This window comes from Neopsephotus bourkii, unplaced genomic scaffold, assembly GCF_033783945.1.
Source record: "Neopsephotus bourkii isolate Nb327-2 ecotype Australia unplaced genomic scaffold, CSIRO-AGI_Nbou_v1 NB_318, whole genome shotgun sequence".
NCBI lineage: Eukaryota > Metazoa > Chordata > Aves > Psittaciformes > Psittacidae > Neopsephotus > Neopsephotus bourkii.
This window is the reverse complement of record NW_026900826.1, coordinates 5,214,529-5,235,502: the sequence shown is the minus strand read 5'-3', so window position 1 is coordinate 5,235,502 and position 20,974 is coordinate 5,214,529. Positions and strand designations below refer to the sequence as shown.

The 20,974-nt window shown below is 36.7% G+C and overlaps 1 protein-coding gene across 2 annotated transcripts in view; it reads right to left on the bottom strand.

Annotated features, from left to right (window-relative positions):
• The window catches only part of CGNL1 (cingulin like 1), a 46,010-nt gene that overhangs the window by 12,345 nt on the left and 12,691 nt on the right, over positions 1-20,974 (bottom strand). For both annotated transcript variants that reach the window (XM_061347471.1, XM_061347472.1), the window contains exons 8-13: positions 10,551-10,757; positions 10,127-10,231; positions 5,132-5,284; positions 4,239-4,409; positions 2,692-2,853; positions 1,784-1,873 (exon numbers count right to left, since the gene is read on the bottom strand). In XM_061347471.1, the coding sequence (XP_061203455.1) occupies positions 1,784-1,873; positions 2,692-2,853; positions 4,239-4,409; positions 5,132-5,284; positions 10,127-10,231; positions 10,551-10,757 (888 nt within the window). The remainder of the gene's footprint in view (positions 1-1,783; positions 1,874-2,691; positions 2,854-4,238; positions 4,410-5,131; positions 5,285-10,126; positions 10,232-10,550; positions 10,758-20,974) is intronic.

Here is a 20,974-nt window from a genome sequence, read left to right as displayed (position 1 = left end):
GGTATGGGGCTCTGACTGGAACTGTGCTGGAAGCAGTGTTGATAATGCAGGGATGTTTTAGTTATTGTTGATCAGTGCTTACACCATGTCAAGGCCTCTTCTGATTCTCACCCCACCAGTGAGTAGTCTGGGGGTGCACAAGAAGCTAGGAGACACAGCCAGGACAACTGGTGCTGACTGACCCAAGGGATATCCCATACTGTAAGGCATCATGCTCAGCATACAAAGATGGGAGAGAAAGGAAGGGGGGGATGATGTTCAGAGTGATGATGTTTGCTGTTCCCAAGTAACCATTAGGTGTGCTGGAGCCCAGCTTTCCTGGAGATGGCTGAATACCTACCTGCCTGCCTATGAGAAGTGGTGAACGAATTCCTTATTTTGCTTTGCTTGTGTGCACAACTTTTGCTTTACCTGTTAAATTGTCATTATCTCAACCCATGAGCTTTCTCACTTCTAATGTCCTGATTCTCTCCCCCATCCCAATGCAGGGGGAATGAGCAAGTGCCTTTGTGGTGCGTAGTTGCTAGCTGGGGTTAAACCATGACAACACGCTGTAATGAGTTATACACTAGTTTCCTATCTTTCAGAAAGTAAAACTAAGGCAAGGAACGTTGTCTAGACACAGTGATATTCCAAGAGAGCCACATCACCGTATTTGTTTCCACTGACTATTGAAAAACTTCCGTAACAGACTACTTGACCATGGATGCTCTGGTTACTTTTTCAGTCATCAGGCACTATTCTCTACTTTTCTGATTTACTGTAAGTTTTTGTCACAGGACCTATAATTTCATAAGTCACTTCTTTCAGCCTTCTTTCTTCAGAACAACAAACTCCTAATTCTCTTGATTTCCAGCTTAATGGTCCCATTTCCATTAGCCCACTTCACTTTCCCGCACCTGAACATTCACTGGCCTTACTGAAGGCAGAAGCAAAATCCTTACTTGAAGAGGCATACCTGGCTTACTTTTTGTCTTGATTGATACACCTCATCATACAGTTTCCACTTCTTTTTCCTAGTTACACAGCCAAGAATCTTTTTGTTACTTGCTGGAATTACTATGATATGTCTCATATAGCTTGGCAAATCTCACTTTATCTTTACATTTTCTGTCCCATGAGACACAATCTTGCTATTAGATCCTTCTTCCCCTCTTTCTGGGCTATATACCCATACAACACTTCCGGAACTAATGACTCATGTTTTTGTGTGGAAAATTATTTCCAACTGTCGCATACTTGATATATCTTAATCAGATTTTATACTGGTAATGAAAACAAAGCTTCCTCTTTGATGAAACTGGTCAGCACCTTCAGTTTGCCTGACTTCACGAATTAATTTCACAGTTTCCTAAGAGGCTCCTTCTTTGAAATCAAGACTCTAATAATGCTGGCCTACTTTTCAGGAAGTTAAAAAATTGTGATCTTTCAACCTAAAATACTTTCTACAACAGGCTTTCTCTGCTAGCCTCATCACCTAGAACCAAATCTAATACAGCATCATCACTGCATGCATCAGTCATTACTTGACAAAGCTCACTGCATTAAGAATATCAGAGAATGATACTGGTCTTCAGCCTTTATATGCCATCTGTCAGTTTTCTTTCATGGTCTGTGATGACATGTAGGAGTTTGTGAACCTTCTTTTTGTAGATTTACATACTCCGCTTAAGCACAGTATATAAAACCTATTACTCATTATTCAGTCAATCAATACTGTTTGTAATCCTAATATGACTTTTTCTTCATCATTATACACCAGTTGGAAAACCTGTTCAAGTACCTGTTCTCTGCATCTACTGATCCTCTCGGACAACAAATCCGAATTAGTTTTTTCTTCATCAAGCTCAAGTTCCAGGTGAGATAACTTGTCCTAAGTGGAACAAAGAAAAGTAATTTCAACATACTACTTTCCCATTCCTCTTCAGATTACTACTAGGGCATTCTTCCTTATACTTCAAGGACTCAAAACTGTCTGGAAGACTATGCTTGAAAAGTGAAATGTGTCTGAAAACATACAGACTCTAGGAAAAAGAGATTACAGGTAGATAAGCTTTTAAATGGAATTGTGTGACGGAAATAAAATAGAAGTTTCATTTCCGTTTTTAATCACTCCCACCAATCTCCAGAAAGTAACAGGAATTCTGTGATGTTTCTAGAGACTGTTCTTAGAATGTTTAAGTTACATTATACAGTTGGATGACAAATCTCTTTTCATATGAGTATATGAGTACAATGGTTTAAAAATACTTGTTTATGAAAGTCAAAAGACAGCTTAGTTGAACTAAACAGTTATGAAGCTAACCCTGTAACAACATAGTTAGAATAACAGTGTTATTTAGGATCCATAAATGGACTTATATTAGATGCTACATAGAACATACACATCTAAATTATTTTGATGTTCTGATGGGCCTATGAACAAAAATAATACAATTCTACCCGATAAACTCCAGAAGAAATTAATTAAAATAAAAGCTAATTAAAACAATAAAAGAACAACTGCAATTTAGAACGCATCACACTACAATAGATACGCTAACAGATCACCAGAATAAATCCTGCAGTAGTACTACATGGACTTTCACCAGCATCCACTTATTTTATTTCTTCTTTGCAGAATCCATGTGAAACACCAAAATTATTTTAACCAGTTCTAATAAGCAAGCAACCCTGAAAAATGCCTTTTACCTCCATTAGTTTGATTTGTCTTGCCCGATCATCTTTTAAGTGGGTTTTGGCTTCCAGTTCATACTCCAAGCTTTTCACAGTCTGTTCTAGCAACTGAGTTTTTGTTATTGCCTCATCCTGGGCTCTCTGGTGGTCCCTCAAGTTTTCTTCCATAAGACGCATCTGGAACAATAAGATGGTAACACACTTTAAACTGTACATTGTATAAATTAATTATTTCAGTAAAGGGGGCTGACTACAAACATGACAGATCCTGAAGCGTTACAGGAATTGCACTGAGCTATATGCTTTTCATAGTAATTTTTGTTTTATCCACAAGATGGCACCAGGAAAATACTTGGATTAAATACCATATCTGAAGAGATGCTTCACACTACAGGTTTTACAGTGACAATTTTTCACGTTTTTTTAAATGGTTCTATCTTTTGAACTTTCACAATATTATTCCTTTAATTTTCAGACTGTCACTACTTTAGCTTTTAAATAATTATGTAGTTTATGCATTTGAGGCATTTCAATTACAGGATTTTGCCAATGACATAACTGCTAACATACATCACAGAATCACAGAATAGTTTGGTTTGGAAGGAATCTTAAAGATCACCTAGTTCCAATCCCCTGCCATGGGCAGGGACACCTTCCACTAGATCAGGTTGCTCAAAGGCCCGTCCCATCCAACCTGGCCTTGAACACTTCCAGGGCTCAACATCAACATCATCTCTGGGCAACCTGTGCCAGCACCTCACCACCCCCACAGTAAAGAACTTTTTCCTAATATTTAGATAGGCATTTTGATAAATCCATCCTCCTTTAGTTTAAAGCCATTCCCCAAGTCTGTTAAGGGGCCAGGGCAACACAAGAGAAGTTCTGAACTTGAAAAACCAAACTATTAAAATAGTCTACATACAGAAAACTTCTGTGACCAGTGTACTCTCATAGCATTTCCAATGGCAGAACAAGTATATGTAGATCTTTAAAAGACTGGATTGCCTTTACAGTAAAATTTACATGCTGAGGTAGACACTTCAAGACTGTGGTTGATTCTTGGTTGCACAGACTTCTGTCATTTAAAACTGCAACTCAGTTCAAACAAAGGGAGAGAATATACGTCAGCTCCTTTAGAGCCAGAATTTGATTTTTCCTGAGGGGATGGGGTGTTTGTTTTTTTCTTTTTTAAGTAACTGCTGTGGGTTAGTGGGTTTTTTCTAATTCAAGAATATTTCCACATTCTCAAATCTTTCAGTAGCAGACATTAAAAAGGCATTAACAGAGCAGCAGATCAACAATGGAATTCTTGTCATATCACTTAAGATACATTTATCCAACACTGCATTTATCTGTCATAAACAGGAAACACTATTTCTCTGGCAGAAGATATATGTTGATCATCATCATGAAGACTTAAACTCAAAGCATGATGATTAAGATCAGTCTCTTATGATGGAGTACACAAAACCATTATAGCAAATATTCACTGTCTTGAAAATTATCTTAGCTGAATTCTAGGTCAAAGGTTAGAATTTGTCACTGAACACGGAAGTCATTACCTCATCTTGCATTCTCATAGTTGCCAGGCGTGATTTTTCTACCTCAAGGTTTTTCTCTTTCAATTGTCTCTGCACATCTGCAAGTTCCCTGCGATTTTTCTCCTTGTATTCATCAAGCTGGTTCTGGAGCTCCAGAGTTGATGTTTTCGAGAGCTCTACCATTTCAGACATCTGGGAAAAAAGTACATTTTTGTTTCCTAAGTTAGTGCTGCAAAAGGTACTATCATACTTCATACATTGAAAAGTTTTTGTCTCCAGCTTTGATATTCAGCTCAGTATTTTCAACTAGTAAATTTATCAAACTTAATCCCAAAGAAATGAATTTCTGCACAGAAGTGTGAAAACACAAAACAGTAAGGTTTTTGTTTCTAATGGTATGTGTGGCAAAACTATTGTCTTGTCTGTCAGTTCTTCCACCTGACTGATGTAATGAATTGCACAGTCACATTTCAGTGTATCAATATTAAGTTGCATGGTTTATACACAGATGGCAAAAGAAGTCTAATGCAGTAGCGTTTTGAGAACCAGCTGTAAAATCCTGAAATATTGTTGTAGCATACATTAGAACTTAACTCAAATCTGGGATGCTGTTTAAACAAAACAGAGCTGGCTTACAACAGTATTCTGAGATAGTGGTGTTCCAACTACTGTTCCAGTCCTAGAAGCTTTTACTGATAGTCTCTAGAATAAGGAGACTAAAAGCAAAGTTTGCATTTCACTTTCTTCTACACATAAAAAAAAACCGACCAAAACCAAAACACCAAAAAAAAAAAAACCCCAAACCCATAACAAAGAAAACCACCACAAAAAAAAATCCTTAGAATTTGGCAGCTCCTTTGCTTCTGTCTGTTAAATAATCAGATTCCTGCTGCCTCTTTGGAGTGAACTCATACCTCCTCCTGTAACTTATCAACAGTCTTGTTCAGTAGCCGTTGTTCATTTTCCATTTCGTTCGTTATCTGTTTTAGCTGTTCCTTCTGGCGAGTTTCATCTTTTAACTGCTGAGTTAACTGTTGCCGTTCCTGTGAAATACAATGGATGTTCTCCTGCAGTGGATGAAAAAATAAACAAACAAATAGATACACATACATATATGATGACATGTAGACTCTTTTCTAATGTCTTAAAGGAATGTTATATAACATTCTCCATGCAACAGCTGCTGTAACATTAAGACAATCTTAAATAATGAAAAAAGTTTATGGAGTTACAGTTTGCTAGCCAGTACAGGACAAACATCATTTTAGCAAAGCAGTGCTCTGTCTTTCCTATAAATTCTTAAAACACTGCTCTAACATATGCAGCACCGTATGTAGACCCTTTTCATGATCTTCTACATGCAAAGCATACATTTAGCTTTCACATTTTGCTATATGATCCCTTTAACACTCCCTTGGAAATTTTTTCCTCAGGTAAAAAAAAAAAAATTAAGTAAACTACAAATCTGTTTCTACAATGAATGAACAATAACTAGTGGGGACTTTTTTTTCCTGTTGCTGTACTTCTATAGCACCCAGAAGCCCTAATCAAGATGATGTTCCATTGTGACAGATGCTGTGCAAACAGACCTTTGCAGCTCTCAGCACAGAAATCCCCTTCCTGAAAGAACCTTTGCCATTAATGTCCAAACCAGACCTTCATTATCTGGATTAAATTTTGAATGAAGTGCAGGGCTACGCCGTATGCTAATCTAACAGGAGCTCCAAATGTATCTGCTACCACAATGAGTATGCTTAAGAATGTAACACCCTCCAGCTTCTACTGTCCATCAGCAGAATAACTGACTGTCACTGGTTCATTCCAGTACAAGAAAAGCAGGTTTGTAGGTTACGTTCTGTCTGCATGTTGCGACTCTAACCTCTTCTTTCTCCCTCCATAATAAAACACCTTAATGGCCCAATACCACTAGACATGAAAAAGGGTTTTTTTTAAGGCACCTGAAAGGCACCATTAAATTGATTAAAACCAGATTATGGAGAATTTAAATTGTTCCAACAGAAAAATGTAAATAACCAATATCACCATACATTGTAAAAAGCATTCCAAAACATTGTTTCACGTTTTAAAATTGGACGTTTAAAGTTTTGTTGAATATCTAATACCTAGGATGCTTACTTTATTACACTTCAAAAATTTTTAAATGTGAAAACACAGAATTTCTCTAGGCAACATAGATCAGAATATCGAAAAAGAATTAATCTAAAAGAAAAGAAAAAACATTGTCAAATATTAGAAGTTTGAGATTTCTTTAGATTCACTGTCTTTTACATTCCTATACAACCCATCAATAAAAGGCATCTCTGATACGAACAGGAGTTATGCTGGATGCCTAAGAAGCACATACATAACCCTAAAACACGCTGGGGGCTAATACATGCTGTTTTGTAAAGTTTTATTCTACACCAGAATTGGTTTAGCTGACACCAACGGATTTGAAGAACCTTGAAAAGGTTCGATTTTAGCACTTCAGTTCTAAAAGCTGCTGAAATCTTGGGACCCTGCTGATGTGACATATTTGAGCAGATTATAAAGACCTCATGTGCACCTCCCTCCATCAGACTTTCACTGATCATTTAACTTTACTGCTTGTTTACACATCCTTGAGAAACAAACTGTGCAGACACACATGAGTGAAATACATTGTGGCAGAATAATGGTGCCAGCAGGATGCTATGCTCTGCATTTCCAGTGTGTTGGAAAGGGAAGTAAACATCAGAGCAAATCTGGTCACTCTCTACTTCAGAGTTATAAACATAAAAAAAACAAACACCCGAACAAACCAAAAATAAACCAAACCAAACCAAAAAAACCCCACACTCAAATCACCTAATATGAGAAGAAATTTCACCTACTAACTAGGGCAATTGCTGAAGTTATAATAGGTATGAATACTTATAGAAATATTATTATTTAAACAAATATAAATAAAAAGCAATCTTTAAAGAAAATAATACTAGGGGGCCTGCTGTGGATCACCTAAATTTTCATCAGGTCATTCCAACTTACACCTGATTTTCAGATAAGTGGTAGACTAAGATGCCCGAGATTGAAATTTAGCTTTTTCTCCTCTGAGTTATATTCTGGCATCCTGAAAAGAAAACTCTGTACTTTTCCTATATTGCATCTGCCCATGTTCAATCACCGTATTTTTACCGTTTGTTACAAAGAAGGATGATAAAATAAATACTAAGTACATCACTAAAATTTAGAAAGTTGTGAAGTTGTAATCATCATTGTTTTAACAGAAAATACAATTCCTAGGTAACTGACCTGTTCCACGGAGAAATTTCCATTTTGCCAAGTTTGTTTTCAGTTAGTTTAACAACAGACAGTGGCACTACTACTTCAGAGTATGAGAAGCAAAGCTCAGGTGCTTCACACTCTTATTCCCCCCATCTGTTAAAATCTCTTATGCCCACATCCCTCTTGTGATGCAGCAGTAGCTGTTGAGCCATCTGATGTGCCACGAAAATCACAGGAAATTTCCTAGGCCAAGGAAGTGGCCTATCGCTTGGAAGTTCCTATCAGTTTCCAACCTCCCTTTCTGATAGATCACAATTATTAGTGACTGAAGAAAGCAAAGATTTCTCTGCCATAAACTGACAGACTCAAAAAAAGAATTTACAGCAGTGCTGTTTCTTAGCAAACCAGTTAGTTTTTAATGCACAACCACTGTCTGTGGAAAAGTGCAGAACAGCTGATTGTTCTCTGGGCTTGATGAATTCAAATTGACTGGAAATGGTGGTTTTCTTACCCCATCATTCTGCATAATTTCCTTCTCAAAATCTATTTAATATGATTTAATACAGATCACATTATGAGCTGTATTATTTTTCTAGTACCTATGGCATAGAATCATTTATTCTTCAAATAGTGAAAATACCACTAAAGAATAACAATGTCCTTGTTGTTTGCTAAAATGTAGCCAGCAGAAAACTGGATAACATAGGTATATGGTAAAAATATTCTTCATGAAAATCGAGCATTGCAACAGCAATTACCTTAGTCTTCAGAAAAACCCTGTATTACAACGGGTACTACTTCATTCTCCAATATTATTTAGGGGAAGTAAGATGTCGTATGTCGTTTCTCATCAGCAGTCGTTTTTCTTGGGCATAAACATTAGGATATAATATTTCTCTTTTCTAGATTTACCGATAAAGGAGAAAAATACTGATAAAAACTATCATGCTAGCAAACCTAGCTTAACACTAATACTTGAAATAGACTAATAAGTCATGCTAGAAACAACTGAATCTCCACCCAAAGCTAATCAAGATGCAGGAGATGCATATGGTGCACTGATTCATGTTGTGCAGGTAGGTCAAGTCAAGACTGTGACAGAACAGAGTTCTTAGAGAATAGTGCTAAATACAAGCCAATGATGAGCAATGGGCCACCTACTGTGATTGTGCAGACCATCAGCAATACGTACAAGCAAATCTGGAGAATCAGTGAGGTAAAACAGATAAACATTTTTGAAAAAAAAAGAAAAAAAAAAAACTGACCAAAAGCCTTCAATGAAACACTTATTAATGGAGTTACAAGGAACAGCAGCTTAAAACCGTCATTTTTTTGAAACAAAACTTCCTTACCAATACTGTTAAAATCTTATATTCTGGAAGCACATTTCATTTTAAGGACATAATAGGATTTTCTTCTTGTTATTTCTTTCTTTTTACTATGATCAACTGAACCATGAGAACACAGTGGTTAACACAATCTTCTCTTGGCTTATAATCCACTTACAAAGAAGTTTCTTCTTCAGAACAGTAATGTAAAATTTGTGTTGAAGACAGCAAGGTAAAACATCTGTTCAATTAAGAAAGGGCCACTACCAATGCACACATATCTCGCTTGAGTCTGACTTGTTTGATAGAATCATTTGAAAACTTTGCTTCTAGAGGCAAAACTAAAAGAATTCTAAACTGATACTGTTGAAATAGATGCTTCTTCACTACATGTAAAAGGTGAATTGCAAAAAAAGAAAGATTAGATTTGCAACATTTTAAGATATGGAATATGGTGCCAATAAGAAAAGTTTAAAGACTTATACATGTTCATCTCCTTCCTAAACAGGTCTGAATTTTCTTTCCACCTGAATAATTCTATCTTCAGCCATATACAATATTGCCAACATCCCTCTCCACTGCTCTGAAGTAGATCCATTCTCCACATGATTAATTTCTGGGCTAATATGGGATATAGCATATCCTTTCCTGGATACTGTATAGGCTAAAGGGCAAGGTAGAAAGAGGATTTCATACTGAGTTTAAGAGGCTGCAAGTCCTATGGTATATGTTAAATTTCCCTGGTTTCATGCTATAAGAACAGTTCCATGTAATACCTGCAAATAAGGCTCATAAAAACAGAGAAGCAGATTTCCTGGCATTTGTATACTACTACTGTTTTTATTTATATCCAAATACAGCTTTGTATTCCTCTACATGTAAATACCTACAAACAGAGTTGAATGACTATTCAAAATAATAAAAGACACTTATAAAGCCTTAGGCAGTTTATTTGGCCATTCATCTCCTTGAAGTTTTGCTAGATCCATGGGAGTCAAAAAAAAAGAAAAATACTTTGTCACGGTAACAATTTAAATTAGATGATGGTCTGCTTTTCTTTTTTTTTTTTTGTGTGTCTCTTCACATGGCAGAGGGCTTGGAACTAGACAACCTTAAGGTCCTTTCCAACCCTAACTATTCTATGATCCTATGCTTTTATGCTTTCAGGAAATATCTGAACATTGCAGTGAGCTCTGGACTTTAAAACACAGTGTGCTTCAAAAAGAATGAGATGTAACGCTGCAGAAAGCAATAGCGACTCAGGTGAACAAGTAGAAAAATTAAACTTTCAATATTGCAAAATGCTCTTGTTCTTACCTGCATATCTTCCAGTTGGCTTTCCAAAGACCTTTTTAACACCACCAGTTCCTTTGCCTCCTTTTCAGCATGTTTCAATGTTTCTTCTAATTGTTGCTTCTCTTCCTGCAATGATATGACTTTATACATTTAGAAATAGTGGCAAGGCCTTTAATCTGACCAGTAAACTGAGCTATAAAGTATATTCAATTCTGGCCTATCATTGATCTCCCCACTTCCAAGCTGTGACTTTTACACTTGTTTTCAGTGTGAAAGTCCTATACATTCCTATACATGTCATCAAACTGCACCCTGCTTCTTGACAGCCTGCTTGTTTTATGATGTCTTCCCAATGTCATCACCCATCCTTTGTCCGATTTTGTTCTACAATGTAACCTTTACAAACAGGAAGCGGACTACTTAAGGGGCTGGTTTTCTAACTTACCTCACATCTCTTTATTTTTTCCTTCATTAAATTTTCTTCTCCTTTCATACTATGAATTTGCTTGTGCAACTCTTCAGTTTTAATCTCTAGCTCATCAACTGTTCTCTTCAATTTTTCGTTTTCTTCAGTCAGCTCTTTGACTTGATTTTCTATACTATTTCGTGCCTCTTGTGCAGCATTTCTTTCACTGGCAAGGACAGCAGCACTCTGGGAAAAACAAATTATATCACGTTTTAAAAAAACCCAGAAATTTCATATGGTGTCACAGCAAATATAGCTAGGATTAAAACATTATTAAAATGTCAACAACAAATTTAACTTAAAATCTGTTTTTGTTACAAACATGTATTTTTCTTATTCACGTTACTGAGAAATAACACAAAATGAGCCCTTTTTTTTTTCCTCAGGCTTACCTATGTGCTGAAGTAACACAACACCTTAACAGTCTCATGCCTGCCATCACATATTTTCACCTTAACATCTTCCTCTTTATTGCCCTAAAATATTTTCATTACCAAATTCTACTGTTAGGTAATTTCAAGTAACCTAAAAAACTTGACATCAAAAGCCATATGGACCTTTAAGGAAGAACATATTGATGAAGAATGCCTTCTACAGCAACACAAAATCCAGGCAGTCTTGCTCCACTGCTTATTCCAAGCACTAACACCCAAAATTCTACATCCATGAAACTTCCGTGGGGCTGCAAAGTAAACCAACCTAGGGAAGAGGATCAACTGTAATACATACACACAGAGATAAATATAGAGAAAACTTGACACTTAAAAAATGAGGGGTTTGTAGGGGAAGTGTTACTAGGAAAAAAAGCCCCAAACCCCCAGTCAATTTCAAAACACAGTCCCACAAAGAGCAGACTGTAAGCAGGCACGAACAAGCAATAGGGACTGAAAGTACCTTATAGTGGTATTGCTGCAGCTCTTCCTGCACATAATACAGCCCACACTTGGGGCGGTACTTAATTGGGACTTCTGCTGGGTTTTCAGTTACTGCCTGAGGATGGAAGGAGTTTAGCCACTAGTTCAACTTGTTTTCAAAAGTACACTTCTTATTTTTTCAGAAATTCAAATCAATGCACAACACAAAGAGTATCTACAATAAACCACTCACCACTATCTATCACATGTGCAGACAGATTTATTCGTGTTTTTTTGGCAGGGCAACTAGCTGCAGCATGTAACTTTTGAGATCTAACCACCCCTTTGATCTCACCACTTACTCTCTCTGAAACACCCTACCATTTACTGTGGAAACTATGTCTCTATATTGTTACACTATCTATACTGTTATACTGTAACACAGACCAGGTATGTACTTGTAAACATTTCATTCTGGAGTAAAGAGATGGGAAGATACAATCTTTGCTCTTCATTCACTTGTCAGTCAGAATTCCCTCCAAAGAACATATAAAGAAACCAAGATACAGTTTTTCATTCTAGCTCTCAGGCATTCAGGTCTGAACAGAAAGCAATACTCTACAAAGACCTAGTTCTAATGTACAGACCCACTGCCTCCTACATTAAGACCTTAAACAACAGTAAGAACACCAAATATGAGAATCTCTCCAATGGCTATAGATTGTGGACATAAAGAAGAACTGCTACAGGGTGAGCCTTTCCTCATTATACACTCCCAGCTTCACTGTTTTTTCTCCATGAATGTATCATCCATTAATTTCTCTAATCCTTTTTTAATCCATTTTTTGCCTCTACATTATCTGGTAACAATAGGCAATTGCATGTTAATTACTGAAGCTTAACATTGTCACATATGAAATTGTGTTTATCTGAATGAAAACAAAAGAAATCATGCAGAGTAGTTTGGTAAAAACCTATTTTATGAAATACTTTATGAATGCACAAAAATAACTTTTCAGTTATACTACTTTTGATATTTTCCCCTCCCCACCCCCAAAAGGAATAAGCAGTTATATAAAGGAGTGTTTACAAAGTGCACCCGCACTAAATTGTTTTCCAGCAAGCAACAGCTTTAAAATAATGCAAATTAGTTTGATAAAGCGGTAACTCTGAAAACGCTCAGACTGTCTACAGGGTCAATGAACTTATTAAGACAAAAACTGGCAGCATAAGTAGGCTGACAAGTTCTGGTCTTTTGAAAATACTGAAAAAACTTGTTCTTTTAAGTACCTGACTAATTGAAAGCTCTGAAATGAATCCCTCCTGATGCTTTAAGTTCTCACATATTGAAATTTCAATAAAATTTATATATTCCTTTAATTTTTGGTTTTTGCATACAGCAGTTTTACTAATTAGCAAGCATTCCACCAGTGGCTCCTTTTAGTCTCACTTCCCCTTTCTGGAGCTGAGTGAAAGCAGCTGAGGCATGCTGGGGAGTTCAAGGAAAGGAATGTTGATTTGTCTGTTCTTTTTCATCCAACCGCCTACACAGGCCTGCACAGTAAGAGAGGACTGAAGCAGGCCCACACCACACCTGAAAATTCCACCACCTCATCTGCCACAGTTTGCTCTCCTTTCCCAATACGGGAAGTATTATTTACTTAGAAGCACATACACACACACACAAAAGCAAACAACCAAACAAAAACCTCCAGATCTACATATTTAAATACACACATAAATACACACACACATATATATGTATTTAACCTAACAGGTTCAAAATTAAGTTCAGCCTCCACTGATGCAGTCAAATCCAGAGACCTGCTCCAGCCTGCCTTATGCTGTATGTATCGTAGGATACTTTTCTGGCCACTAAAATTGAATTGAACTGGTATTCTATCTCCTTTTTCACTATGCATTTCAGTAAGTTAGCAAGGTGCTAGATGAATATACATAAAAGGTAGAGAAGTATAAAGAGCAAGCTGCAAGTATTAGCTTTGTTAACCTAATTTAAAATCTTGGAAAAAAATTGGGTACATAAGTAAAATTTGACCCAAGTTCCAGATGCTTGAGTTACCAGCACTTAACCAGCAGATCTCCACAGGTCTCAACCTTGGCATCATTACAAGGGTTATACCTTCACATGGATGAACTGTTCCCAAACAAATTCTCTAACATATTAAGTACAAAATTCCTTTCTTTAACCTGGAAGGCATGTGTCTTTAAAAATACCAACAGTAAACATATACACTCACACACACTTTTTCAAAATGGTAGGAAACCTCTCAATATATATGGGAGCTTTACTGTATTTTAGCTGGAAAGTGGCCATTTTTCTTACATTGTCTTCTACAAAGAGTAGAACAAATTTTTTTCACAGCGCACATTACACTGTGCACTATTGTTTCAGTATGCTTTCAACTTGTTTCAGGTAAGAGTGAGAAGAAATACAGGAGTATTTATCCTATCAGTTTATCATACACAATTGTATTATACACGTAAAGCATGGAAGATCACCTTCAGGATATCATTCAGGATGATATTAGAAAAAACAATACATTAGTATCTTCAACTTTACAATGAAATTTAAGCAGTCAAACCAGATAAACACAATTTAGATGTTCTTTGAGCAGAAAATGCACACACAGCATCACTTCTCCACAAGAGTCAAATTACACAGCTGGGTTTAGATAGAAAAAAAACCCCACCCTATATTCATTTATCCTCACTGTAATGAGAACTGCATGCAGAGCTCTTCACTGGCACAAATGTAGCTTCTGGATTATAATAGCTTTTGGCAATACACGTCATTTCCCACAGCATATTGCAACAAAGAGCATCAAATAACTCCACACCTCTTCCTTTCTCCTGTTCTCCCTGTTAGTCTTATCTGGCACCCCATGTCACCCTCTACCTCCCCTCCGGCTCTTCTCTTGGGAAGCCAGGTGAACATGACAGGTATCATTAGAAAGGATATGCAAAGGAAACAAGCACTGAAATGTAGCTCTGGCAGATACCCCTGCAGCAACACCATTAGGGAAGAACCCAGTGGAGAGAGATCCCTATCCATATATTGAACAGTTATGTAAGGTTCAGGCCAGCAGCTATCAAATCATACACTGCTGAAGCAGAAATAGATTGTTGTGCCCTTTGAATATGGAACCCCACTTACACAAGCTGTGTATTCAACCAACCCCAGCAACGAGAAGGCAATATTACTCAAGTAGAGACCATACGTTAAATTTACCACTCTGCAGGTAGAGATGGCTGACTACATTCTGGTTAATAAAACATGCCAGTAGAAGATATGAAAACCAATGCACTGAAATTACAAAGAAATTACTATGTATGCTGATATATTTTGAATGCCAACTATTGCACCTCATAGGCTAAAACTGAAAGTGGCAACAGCACAGGCAGTTTAAACTGTACAACAGATGGTATTTGCTAACAGCCAGCAGTAATCCTATTCTCTTTAGTTCTGTCTACATGAGCAAGAAGGCACAGCTTTCATTTAAAATTCAGTAACTGGCTCACACATTCAAAAAAGGAGCTGAAAGCTGTTTGCAAAAGCATTGAATTAGAGTGGGTTAGAGTGAGGAAGATGAAAGCAGAATGTTCACTGAACACTGTAGGGGTAGCAAGTACAAATGAGGAAAACAGCCAGACAGGGAGAACTCACATGTACAGATTGTGCTGTGGATCCATATCCTTCAGTCCACACATGACTTATTTGTAATGGTGCTGTATGTAAACAGTGAGTTAACAAAAGGTCCTTAAGGCTTAATGACACAACATCAGTTAATGACTCCTGCTGGTACCCATTCATAAATCCTTTACATTGCTACATTTGGGGGTATTGGTGAAGGTTTGGCAATAGTTTTAACTAAGTTTATATAAATTTAACCCACAGTAACAGAACTGGGTAAAGGTCACAAAGTAATGATTTAAGCTGAATACGAAACATTAACAAACATGTTGTTAGCATAACATCTTTAGTTCACAGAATTGTGGATCAGCCTCTTCAGAGTTGAAATGAGATGATGTGCATACACACATAAAAGCATGTAAGAGACAAAACTGGTTAAGCAAGATTCTTGAAGAAAACTCTAAAATGAAATACTGTATATTCACAAGTATTTGTCACACAAAAACCCAACACAACCCAACAAAAACCCAACAACCAAAAGCAAAAATCAAAACCACAACACACAAACCAAGCCAGCAATGAAAACACACACACACACATACATACACACACACACAAATAGTGAGAAGTTTAAAAAAATAAATAATTATATCAAGCATTGAAGTGGACTCTCTGGATATTAAAATTAACAAATCTCAAGTCCAAAACTGCAGTTTATTCCCTATGATATATAAAACATGCTTATTTCTTTTTACTTCCACTTTCTAGTTGTGGTACTATGTATGAATATAACTTTTGTTTTGCTATATTATGGAATTATATTTACGTAAAGTAAAAGCCCCATAGCATTTTCCCTGTTATGTTTGTTTGCCTGCATTTGCTTTGTCTTTTCCTTTCAATCTGTCTGTCATCACACCACCTTCCAGGGCAATCAGTGCCTTCTATTCCCTACATTTAGTCTGTTTCATATTCAGACTTCCATCTATCAGTCTCTGAAAGAATAATACCTTCCTCTTAATACCCACATCCTTGCAGACTTCTTAAACATACTGATACCTTCTTCTCATTATTTTTGATTACATGAAATATTTTATTATGCTTCTCAAATTTTATCATCTGCCTTATCAGCAGACTTAAGCTACAAAGATTGAGTAAAAAAAGCTGGAAATACATTGCAAATTTCTAAAAAAAAACCCCAACAAAACAAAAAAACAAACACCCAAAACCAACAAAAAAAAAAAACCCAAACAAAAACAAAGCAAAGGAAAAAAAAAAAAAAACCAAACCAAACAGGGGGTTTGGGAGGGAAAAGAAGCCTGTCTAGAGGAAAGAAAACAGCTGGAGCGATGAGGTCCAACAATACAAAGCCCTCTGTGGCTGCCTGAAGATAAGTTTCTGCATTCTGACACTGTCATTGTACCATAGTGCACACAGAATAGTTAGGGTTGGAAATGACCTTAAGATCATCTAGTTCCAACCCCCTTGCCATGGGGAGGGACACCTCACACTAAATCATGCCGCCCAAGGTTCTGTCCAACCTGGTCTTAGGTTTACTTATTAGTGCAGCAGTAGGCTCAAAAAATGACTCATGAAGAAAAAAACAAGAAGTTATCAGATCGTAAAAGAAAGGTCTACTGCAAAAAAATCAGTTTCTGACCAGAAAAAAAAAAAAAAGATCATATATGGAAGAAAATAATCTATGGCAGCCTATAACCACTGACATTTTCTTATAGTTCACACACATTTTAATTCTGAAATGATTAGTCCATCAGTTTGAGAACAAGTCAAGAGTTTACAGGGAAAGAGGCTGTTGCTGCAGAAATGAGCAAGGCAGAAAGAGAAAGGATAGTTTCACAGTTAAGGTGCCCAAATAAAGCCCTAGAGAATCTGCAGTCTATTACAGTCTCTGACAAAGAGCTCCTGAGGCAAGTCACTCAACCAAAACTTTCCAGAGGGGATCAATAACTGCATGCTCTGTAGTTTCCTTGGTGGCTGATTTGAGACACTAGTGTTTGGCTTCCAAACTTTTAAGTGTACAGTTGCAACTAAAGTCAGCAAAAACTGTACCCTGAATGTACCAAGGACTATACAACGGTTAACATTATGTTAACCTTGTCCCTCTGTTTGAACATGCACAACTAATGGATCCTTTTGACAGCAATCTGCCTTTTACTTTCCTATACTTAATACAGGGAATAATGTTACTTATGAGCTTACAGTTGTGCTGAGAAAAAGAACTAAAGTTTGTGAAATACTCAACGTAGTTCTTTATTCACAAGAAATTTTTAATAGTATGTACTGAGTGCAGGAACACACCAAAGTCTGAAAAACACTGATCAGCATTCAAGAATCAAAATTCTAATGGTGTGTTTAAGTGAGTACAAAACTACTTTTAACTTGTAACAGATGAATGAGAAGATGCCAAGAAAATGCATCACATGTATGTGTGTACTATTTGATTCAGTATGTACACCTAATTTATAATGTTTTACCTATTGTAGGTCTGCTTATCTAACCCCACATAGTCACAGCTGCAGCCTTTATTTTTCAGCTTTGGGCCAAAGGAAGTCACTCTCCATAGGGAAAATTCAGCAGCAAAATTCAATTCCCTAGTTCTCATCCTGCTCCTTTCTGGCGTTTTGCCTAACAAAAAGTGAATTTAATAAAATTTGGGTTTGTGTCCTTGTATACAGATATATAGTTCAAAAACAATTTTAAATATATTAAAATTAGTCAAGGCAAAGTCTAAATAAAGCAATAAACATTGTTCCAACTCCTGTGTTACAGTAATCTTGGCAAAGCAAATACGTTTATATACTATTCTGCTCTCAACTTTGATGCAAGCAGTAAACAGATTTAAAGAACTGGAGATGAAACTCAGTAAAAAAGGCATCAAAATCCTTACCATCACTTATTATTGTGTAAACCCAGAGAAACTGGACAGAACACACAAACATGGACCTTGAGATGCAAATGAATCTGAATTCAACCTGAATACAGCAAAAAATCTCTTGGACAGGAATACAGAAAATGTTCTGTAGCTCCACACCTTTTTTTTTTTTTACCACACCCTCAACACTGGCAAAGGCATGAGAGTGGTTGTGTAACTGATCATTAAAAACATGGTCTTGGCTGACTTCAGTGTTTCAGCTGGTGAAATTCCCTTTTGGCAGTGACTGCACAGAATAGGACCTTCAGAGTCCTCTTACAAAATACAGGAAGAGGTAAAATGAGCGGAAGCTAAGTATCTTGTTCAAATCTTATTACCATTGTTACATTTCAGCTAGATTCAAAGTTTCTTAGGCACAACTCAGCAAATTTTTCTGAAAACCTTTACATTTCCCTTCAGAATCAAGTAAAACTGAGTTCAACCAATTAACTGTTCTTTAACTGTCATACTTGATATATAAATCTAAGGAATAAATCTCCATTCAAAATGAGCTACAGCACAAACAGAGATTTTTTTCCTGGAAGTAACAAGACTTTTCAAATTTTCTTTCCATATACATATACATACTTGTGAAATTCAAGTACATGACAAAATAATCCTCCAAAACCTTCTAAAAAATAAAAGGAACAGTGTGGCTGCTCACTTCATTCTATTCCTGGTGTGGAACACCAAAGGTATCATGGAAGATACTGTCTGCTGAAACCAACTCTGAATTCTCCTAAGCCACCTTTTTAGGTTGATGCTGGACTAGTTGTTTAACTTCTTGAGCTACATGTAAAAAGCTTCATGTGGCTTCAGGGATTCAGATCTACCTAGCTCCCCTTAGATGACCCTGAGAAGTTAGCAGTGGTGGAGATATCAAATCCCTTTCTATTGTTTTTTCCTCTACCTTTTTTGTATATACACAAATCAAGATTAACTTAAACAACTAGACATTGATTTCCCTACCTAACATGCGGGTGATTTCCAAAGAAAGAAAAAAACAAACCCAACCTACGTCCAAAGATTGACACCGAAAGAAAAAAAAAGACAAATATAATGAGTCTCAACATAAGGACAGCCCTTTAATTGTAATCCTTATTAGCTCTTCAGTGAAGACAGCTTCTGAAATCAGTATTATTCAGGTATAGTCATCTAGTTTGTAAAGCTCATGAATGCAAATAACAGGTTTATTTCTATTTGGACTCTGTAGTTCCGGTATTTCTCCCCAGTGCGTACCTCTAGGCAATTCTTCTAACCTCAGACACTGTTTCTTAAAGCAGCTGAAGTCCTTGGATGAATAACACTGTAACACTGCATAGCATGGATAAAAAAATGTAATATAAAATAGTTCTAAAAAGGGAATGAGAAAACTCCTTGAAAGCAAAACAGTGACAGAGTGTTAGGCTACCAACCCCACAGGACTCCCTCTTCCCCACCCAAAAACCCCCCAAGCTTCTGGAAAAGAGACTAAACAGCTTTACTTACTGCTTTTCCACCTTACACTGATTATATTAATTCTCCCATGACCTCAAAATGAGGCCTAGCCTACTTTAACGTACGGCTATGCCTTTGGAAGTTAACTATTATTAGTTACCTATTAAAAGGGTCAACGTGTTTTCGTGTCTCAGTGAGGTACACTGCAACCTACTTGAATTCTCGGCTGTATGTCAAGAGATTATTCAGTAAGCAACTGCACAAACTTACAAGCAAGGGAGGCTGTCTTTCCTTCCATTTCAGCTAGAGCCATTCTGTTAACTGGTTAAAAATTACTCTCTTGTGACTGTTTACAGGCAAGACCTGCTCTCTTGCAAGGCCATTTTCACTGATCAAAAGGGTATCGTATCCTTAATATTACTACCAGAATTACTCCAGGTTTTACTTTATGAGATATAATGAAAGATTTAGATGCCTACATTTTAAAATTGAGAAGGCACCCCCCCTTTTTTTTCTTTTTCTTTCTCCCCAGTATAGGCATAACCCAATATTAATTTACACAGTCACTAAATCCACAGCTAGGAAAGTATTAACCTCTCAAGTAGCAGCCATACCAAAGTCAATATTATCCTCCTAGCTACATATCATGACATACTCAGACTGGCTTATACTAACAGAATTTTCAAGGTCAGAAGTTGTTGCAAATACTAGAGTAAAATATTAACTAGTTCTGTGTTCACACTGCATCCCCTACTGCATAGACTTACACAGTCTAGTGCTTCACACACATACACAAATACATACTGTCATAGGACAAACCACCCAAACTTACAGACACTGTCATCTGCTGTCAGCATTAGAGATCCTCCTGATGGTATTAAAGAAGTAACTGACTACACTGCCTCTTGCTAACTTTCAGAAAATAACAAACAAAAAACTCCACAAAACCCCAACCCTAGTTCCCAACGCAGGCAAACCGAAACAGTCCTGCCTTCAGGTTCACAACTGTCAAATGAGAAAACAGATTTTTTGTTTTATTTAGATGTGGTCCAATCCAACTCAAACAGAACTTTGCATGGCAGTTTTGCTAAGAGGCTTTATGGACTCTACATACAGTATAAAAACCACTCAGTGGTAGTTTCATAGTACTGTCTGCATCCAAACACATATGCCCACTAAAAAAATGCAAAAGTAAATTGCACGGAAATGAAAGTCAGATAAGCTGGAACTTAAAAAGCCTGAGCTGGAACGTAAAAAGCCTGTTTTAGCACTAAAGGCAAAGTCACCAAGTTATATGTTCAGTTTCCTTCAAAGGCATGTTTATTATTCCTGTTGACAACACAGCTAATGTTCCATCATTTGTTTGGTATTTCATTTAATGGCTGCCTAAAAACATGCATGATACTATTATCAAATTAATTCCTTTCCTTGCACAGAACAGACTCTTCAGAGAAGAACAAATCAAATCTGTCTCCTAGATTTTCCATATACAGTTCTAAAATACATGTTTCCAATAACAGTGCCCATTTAA